Source organism: Callorhinus ursinus, unplaced genomic scaffold (assembly GCF_003265705.2).
Source record: "Callorhinus ursinus isolate GAN/ISIS: 27379988/994484 unplaced genomic scaffold, GSC_fseal_2.0 scaffold18, whole genome shotgun sequence".
Lineage (NCBI taxonomy): Eukaryota > Metazoa > Chordata > Mammalia > Carnivora > Otariidae > Callorhinus > Callorhinus ursinus.
The window spans coordinates 23,471,161-23,479,025 of NW_027397080.1; the positions used below are offsets into that span (position 1 = coordinate 23,471,161).

The window sequence follows — 7,865 nt, forward strand, 5'->3', positions numbered from 1 at the left end:
ATGCTTATTATGCAGCATTACTGTGGCAATGGCTGACTGATACACTTCAAGAAGTATTGTCCTCCTGGTTCACACAGTGTCCTATTTGCACTTTGGGGAGGCAACCTGTTATGATGGACAGGATACTGGGACAAGTCCTGGGTTTGAATCTCTACTCTTCCACCTCCTAGTTGGGGACCTGGGGCCAATTGCCTCACTTCTCTGGGGTCATTTTCTCATCTGTATAGTAGGGCCCACAATGCTTACCACAGAGGTTTAGTGTTAACTGAAACAATGGCTGAGGATCACCTGGTACACAGTAGGCACCATAAATGTTAACATCTTTTCTCTCTAAAGCTCATATTTCTAGCCAACATGACCTTGTCTTCCAAGAATGAGTGTGGTAAAAATTCTGGGAGGGTCACTGCCATGCTGATACCTGTGGGTTATCTCACTGGTGTCTCCTCATCAGATGACAGGGGTGACCTGTAGGGCTCGCTAACCCTGAACCAGATCGTGGAAGAAAGCCCTACTTGGTTTCTATGGGGTACAGACCATTGGCATCCACCCTCAGACAAGATCCCTGCTCCATGTCTCCAGCACTTCAATATTAGGATGCGACATGGAAGCCTTCTTTTGGAGAGTTCAGTCCCTACTGGTAACTAGCTGTGTGAGCTTGTGCAACTTTCTGACACTTGGCTGCTTTCCCCATACATTAATGGTGAATTCTGCGCCCCCCAACATCATTGTCATGCTGATGATAGGACAAAAAGTGCATGCATGGGCACACCGCAGGAGCTTTGTAGTCAGTGTTTTCTTTCCCTCAGAGAAGAAACCATCTCTGTGGTTCTTTTAGTGCCACTCTCTGCCTCACTCTACCTCCAGGGTCCACCCTGGCAGGGTGTTCAGAGCAGGTCTTTACAGAAATATTTGTTTTCACATCATTAGACTCACTTGAATCTCAGGAAAACCCCCTGCATAGGTGGGCATGGTGGTCCCAAGTGCTGTTCCTGATAGTCCTGCCTCTCATCTCCCAGGCACAGGATGGATTACACTTCCTTTCCCCCTTTCAAGGTCATTGTGGCCATGTGACTTGCTTTGGCCAATGGAGGGTGAGCAGAAGTGTACACCAGCCACTTCAACTGGACGCTTTAAGAGCCAGTGCACAATTTACCATATCTCTCTTTCATTCTGGTACCAGCAGCCAGTAATGCTCAAGACAATGCCCATTCTCCATCAGGCTGACTATGATGAGTAGCGGTCACAAATATGAAGGAGAAAAAAAAATTAAGCTTTTCGTGTTTTAAGCCACAGAGATTTGAAGTTGTTGGTTACTGCATTCTAGCCTGATACACTGGGACAGATATTATTCCTGTTTGAAGGATCAGGGGAAGTGGCTTGTCTACAGTCACACAGAGGGTACCTGGGACCAAGGACAAGGCTTTACATGAGGGAGCATTTTGATTCTTTCCAGGGGAGAGAGAGCGCAGAGGTGACTGGAGCCCTGAACATACTCTCCCTGGTGCCTCTGGGAAGTGAGTCCCCACTCCCTGCAATAGATATTTACATCACCAGGGCCAGGAGATTGATTCTCTGCTCAGAGCAAGCCAGTGGCAGCCTGGGGAGTGGGGGGGGGGGTTCTGGAAGCTGTGCTCTCAGGAGGACCAGGTGTTCTAGACTCAACTCCACAACAGATAGATGCCTCATCTCTCTGTCTTCTGTGTCCCTCCCCACTCAGGGCTCATATTTATCTCCTGTCTCAGGAATTTCTTTCATTCACTAGTAAATTTTACTCCAGGAAAGATTGTGAAACTCATTCATATAAGATGTGCATGAGCAATGAGACCAGGAACAGAGGCTACTATGTTACACAGCATTACTGTGGCAATAGCTGACTGATACACTTGTCCATCCAATAACCGTTCTTTCCTTTTCCTTCAGACACAGAAAACTGGTTTTATTCTGGGCAGTAGTATGCCTGGGCAGAAAATTACATTTCTCAGCTTTCCTTGGTCTGTTGGATGGGATTCCTAGAAAAGGTCTCTAAGAGGGGGGGCAGAGAGCTCCAAGGGAAAGTTTGTGTCTGGGGGCAATTTGGCATCACTCAGCACACAGTACTGAGTATTGCTTTCCCAGCACTGGTAGTGGACAGCTCTGAGCCATTGGGGGCACTCTCTGGGCCACCTTCCAGACCAGCTTTTGGCTCAGTTTATTATCAGGGTAACCTGAAAGATCCTTAGGGATTATCTAACCTGCTTTTTAAACATATATAGAGGGGCGCCTGGGTGGCTCAGTTGGTTAAGCGACTGCCTTCGGTTCAGGTCATGATCTCAGAGTCCTGGGATCAAGACCCACATAAGGCTCCTTGCTCAGCGGGGGGCCTGCTTCTCCCTCTCCCTCTACCTGCTACTCCACCTGCTTGTGCTCTCTCTGTCAAATAAATAAAAAATCTTTAAAAATTTAAATAAAAAATAAAAATAAAAATATATAGAAATAGGGTCTGAGACAGGGAGAAAATTTTCTCAGGACCCACATTGAGTCACATGCAGAGCTAAGAGCAGAACTTGATCAGTTCTTGACTCTCCCCCATATCTTCCTGACTTACTGAATAACTATACAGTTGGGGGTGGGAGGGTGGGGAATGTGGCTGGGAGCCCTGATTCTGACATAAGCTGCCTGGGTTCCTAGAGAGCTGGTACAAAGCTCTGTAGGGATACTGCAGGGATGCTAAGTAGAGGAGGGAAGACCCAACCTCCCTCAGTCCTGCCCTGGAGCACTTGGCTGGGTTAGATGGACTCGGGTCCATAAAAATATCTTACCAATCCTTCATGTACAATTTCTCCCAGCAACTCCCCCACCTTGCCCTTCTTGTTCAGATCATCCAAGTAAGCCAGTATGCTGGAATGACATGGGTATCCTGGTTTAGAGCCAGGGGAACATATGTGGAGTAAATGTTGCTGTTCTTTGCCCAGATCCCTTTTACTGGGCCAGTGTACCTGTCCCCTAACGGATGTGATGTTGCTGCTAAGGGTGCATTGCCTCATCTTTCTCTGGAGAACTGCCCTCAGCCCACAGGAGCCACTTTGACCAGAGTTGCTTGGGCACATTAGCCTTTACCTACCTACCCACATCCCCAGGGACAGCCAGCAGCCAATGAATGACTGACACTTTGGAACAAAAGACCAGTCCTCCAGGCTCAAGGTGAGACTAACTATGTGCTACTTATGCTCCAGAGTTCCCTGCACTATCAGGTTGAAACTAGATTCCAGTTAAGACTCCCTCTTTGCTTAGCTCCTTCCCCTGTCCTATGTCATTTCCTTCATTCCCTTATGCATTTCTCTTGAGGGTTCCCCCTCCATAAATCCACCTGCCCATGAATCCCCATATCAGGCTCTGCTTCTTAAGGAAACATGGAAGCTTCTCCTCCTCCTCCTTCTTCTCTTTTTTTTTAAACATGAACACTTCTGAGTGCTCTCCTACCTTCTAAATTCAACGTACAGGGAGAGGGCCACAGAGGGCTCTAAGCTTAGCAGCAAGAAGTCTGGCCTAGTGAACAGAACTGAAATTTCATCAGAGAGATGCTTAAGCAACAGCATTCATTGATCAAATATTGATTAGGCATCCACTACATGCCTAACAGCTGCTTGGCACTGGAGGACCCTGTGGTCCTACCCTGACCCTCTAAATTAGGGCAAAGGCCTTCTCAACCACCCCTTGGTTCCTTTTAGGGCAGCTGCCTAATGACAGTCAATTGAGTACATGGAACCTTGGAAATGCTTTAATTTCTTTTAATGTATAACAGTTACGCCTGAGTTACAGAGGAAGCGCTTACAAGCAGGTAGTTAAAGCAAATGCCAGTTTCTCTTTCTAGTCTACTATTCCATATAGCTGAATAAATTATGGTGCGATTATATTTAAACACACACCCTTGCACCCACAAGCCCACGCACACACCCCACTCATACTCTCATGCACACACACTCACTTCCACATGGAGGAATATGGCTGTGAGTCAAACACGGAAGTAACCAGGTTGCAATTATTAGGCAGAAGGAATGATCTAGAGTGCTATGTAGGTATTTCCCAGGTGGGGGATTGGCCATGTTAGAGTTGACAGAAAAAGCATTCAATACACAGTTGTCTGAGCATTTCAAGATGGTGGCCAGAGTACCCCCCATTTGGTCTTGGTTAGGTGTCTTTGCTGGACAGGGCTGTCAACTTCAAAAAGCGTCCAGTAGTGAAGGGCACATCGGGAGCTCGGCGAGAACATCAACCCGAGAGAGGCCCCAGAGAATGTCTTTTTTGGGCAATCATGGAATTTCACCAAGTTCCAGGATCCAAATCTCAGAATGCTTCGCCAGCTCCATCTAAAACAACGTTGGATCTCGGTGGAGTCTGGGCAAAGTCTTGGACCTGTTCTGCTCTCAAGCCATAGTCAGATTGGAAATCTGACCTTCTCATTTTTCTTCTGGGCAAAATTCCCTCTTCATCCTTCTTTCCTTCTCTCTTATTCATCTATCTCTCTTCTTCATGTTCTTCTGGCAAAAGAATGGCAAAAGTAAATCAAGTAAAAAATAAGAGTATAAAGCATAGCTTGGTTCTTACACATCACTTTTTTTTTCATAGCAAGAGAGAAATACCAAATGAGAAAACAAAGCAATAAAAATGAAAGAACCCAGCAGAGCCTGGAATGTATACTTTGAAACACACAATATGCAGATATATCCCTACAGATGGTCCCTGGCACTAGCACGACACACACTGTGGGGGTTTTCTTTCTTTTTTAGTGTATATATATATATATTTATATAAAAGTCAACTTCCTATAAACGAACAGCACATCACCACATTTCCAACTAATGTACAATGAGTTCAGAAGAGGGACCCCCCCCATAGGTAGGACCAACAGCTACTTGTGATAAGTTGGAGGAAACATCTCTTATTTTGCTACAGATTCTATTTACAGGAATGGATAGGGATTGTTTCTGGGCTGGCCTGGCCATTGCGATTCAGGCCTTCTTTCTCAGGCTGCGGTCAACCCTCAAGAGTTTGAAGCCTTGTACCTCTTGTCCCATATTATCTCTCTGGTAAAGATGTGAGCTGCCAGCATGAGACTGAGTTTTATGAACTGAGTTGGCTAGACACGTTAATACACAAAGTTTTAGGGAAAACCTGCCAGGGTCAGGGTCTCTTTCTGAGGGGGGTGGGGCTCCAGGGGGGAATAAGTCCCATTTACTACCAAGATGGCAGCTTGGGAGAACTCCAGAGAAGTTGGACATAATGAGAAGTCACTTGGTTTATTCCCATTTCATCACAGGGGGCAGATATTTGGGATTGGTCCTAGCACAGGAATGTCGCCTCCCGGGGGTAAGGCTGGGCAGTTTTGATGTCATCTGCCTGAGAGCCCTGCTCGTGTGTATGTAACCGGTCTCAGATGATTTCTGAGCCAGGCCTCCAGGGGGGAGGATTGACCATTCAAGGAATGTCAGTGAAGACTGTGGTTGATCTTAAGAGCTGCTTCCTGGCTGGGATGGTCACAAACACAGGAACTGGGTCATCAAGAGACGACACAGTCTTCCTTTCCATCCAGAGCTTGAAGAACCAAAAGTCTTCTGCAGTAGATGCTCCAGTTGAAAGCTTGGGTGAACTCCATGGGCTACACATGTCCAGGTATCTGCTGCTACCAGAGAGTCTATTTGTCCCCATGTATGAATAGGTTTCTCTAAACAAGAGATACGAGCCACCCTGGCCACAGTCCAGGGCAGGCTTGATATTACCACGTCTGAAGATGAGAAACAGGTGAGCATTTGTCACTGAGGTGGCGTCCATGCAGGAAAGTGTCCTAGCATCTTGCCAGTCCTGTTCCCCAGTAGGGAGGAACTCAGGTTGACTCATAAGGCAGCAGCCCTTCCTTCCAGGAATGTCTTGTTGGCTGAGAGCAAGCGGCACGGGTTGAGCAAAGAGGTGGCCTCACGTACCCAGGTGGGGACAAGCAATCTGGCCCAGTCTCTGCGGATTCAGTGCTGTGTCTCCCGTCACAAGTGCCTTTAACCTAGTAGCACTTGATAAAGGTTATCCAAGTGTAGATTATAATCATGGTGATGGTGAAGATGAATATAATTTGGTAAGTAGGTGAAGGTGGTGAAAAGTCCCAAGGGAGGCATAGTCAGGGGCTTGAACAATTCCCCAAAGGTCTCAACTTTTAAAGAGAAGGGATATGAGGAAGCCATGGGTGTGGCCAAGGAAGGTGCCTTTCCCCTATTCTCTGAACCCTTTGGCATCCCCCACCTGTCCAGGAGCGGTGGCTTGAAGACTGGTTACACATGCCCCCGCCTAGCTGTGCTGGATGAGCAGACAGGGCCCTCTCAGCCTAGAGTGGATCCACACTGAAAGGTGCCACTGTCAGTGGGACGGGGACACACCCCCTCTCCCCCCAAATGTTAAGGGGAATCCGTGGGTAAGCAGTCCTTACTGGTCCAAGAAACCTCCTCCAGAGCTCCAGGGGAAGCTCTCTGCACTCCTGAAGCTTAAAGGGCAGATGGAGGTCCCCTTCCCAGAGGGTCAGGTCTCCGAGGGACACTCTGTGAGAAATCACAGCTCCATGGGTTGTGGACTCGAAGGCAAGTGCTGAAGTCTTTTGGTGACAAAAGTCTGTGCCCACAAGCAGAGGGACCCCAGCTATGAAGACCCCTTCTGAGCCGGCCCTATGACTCTTCACACAAGACTTGCTCCCCTCCCCCTCCCATCCGATTCAGAAAATGAGAAAACTGAAGGGCCCGTGGGCTCCCCAGGCCCCACACAGGGTGGGCAAGGTTGGAATCTGGGCTTCAGTCCAGGAGCCTGCTGCCTCTGGGTGCCTGGGTTGGGTCCTTGTACCCCTGGCGGCCCACTGCTGGTGAGCCCTGCCCCCTGGTAGGCCTCTTCCTGCCCTTTCTGGTACCCCGGCCTGGGCTAGATTCCTCTCCTACACCCAGCAGAGGTGTGTGGGGGAGGGTCCTGGAGTCCTCAGAATTCCTGGGTGATTCTCCTGGGAAAACCCCAGGGCTAGGGTCCCCTCTCTGCTGATGTCCCAGCATCCAGAGGAGGAATGGGCTGTGGTTCTGGCCCTGAGCCAGAGATCCACCTGAGAGGGCTGCCTCCCAGCACTTCCAGCTGAGAGTGACCCTGGGAGGTACACCCTCACCTCTGGCCAGGGTACTCGCTGGAGTCAGGTCCAAAGGGCTCCAGTACCTCATTCCAGACACCATCCTCCTTTGGGTGCCCAGGGTGCTCTATTCAGGGTGAGCTTCCATTTCTGTGCCCGAGATAGCACAGAGGCCAGGACAGGGTTTGACTGGGGGGAGGACTGCAGGCTGACCCGAAACCCTCCTGGGGAGAGAGTGGAGGGGCAGACTCCAAGGGGGTCACTCTGGGTTCCTAAACATAGGTGAATGGTAGACTGGCTGCACATCTCCAGAGGGTTGGCTATGAGGAGGGAATGGGCTCCTTCCCTGGCCTCCTGGGACCCTAGGGCGATGAAAGGACTGAGGCTGGGAGGCTCAGGGATCAGTAAGGGTTGGGCTGGGACTTGGTCTGGGGCAAGTCGCCCCAGGGGCCCTAGTAGGCCTGGCCAGTTTCCACAGGCAGGAGTCCCAGCACAGCAGAATGCTCCCCAAGCTTCATACGACGCTGTGTGGAGAGGCTCACGTTTTTGGCCAGGTAATCAACAGCAGCTGGAGGAAAAAAAAAGAGAAACTCCTAAAAATTGACGTTCTTTTTACCTATTCTTCCATCTGCTCTGCATCCATCCATCCACCCATCCATCCATACATACATACATTTATTCATTCATTGATTCATCCATTCACCCTTCTGTCCACCTGTCCGCTTGTTCTTCCATCCATCCA

The 7,865-nt window shown here is 49.1% G+C and overlaps 1 protein-coding gene across 2 annotated transcripts in view; it reads right to left on the bottom strand.

The window, feature by feature from the left end:
• Positions 1-7,575: 7,575 nt before the first annotated feature.
• PAX7 (paired box 7) overlaps positions 7,576-7,865 on the bottom strand; it is a 93,944-nt gene continuing 93,654 nt past the window's right edge. For both annotated transcript variants that reach the window (XM_025856902.1, XM_025856901.1), the window contains exon 9: positions 7,576-7,691. In XM_025856902.1, the coding sequence (XP_025712687.1) occupies positions 7,576-7,691 (116 nt within the window). The remainder of the gene's footprint in view (positions 7,692-7,865) is intronic.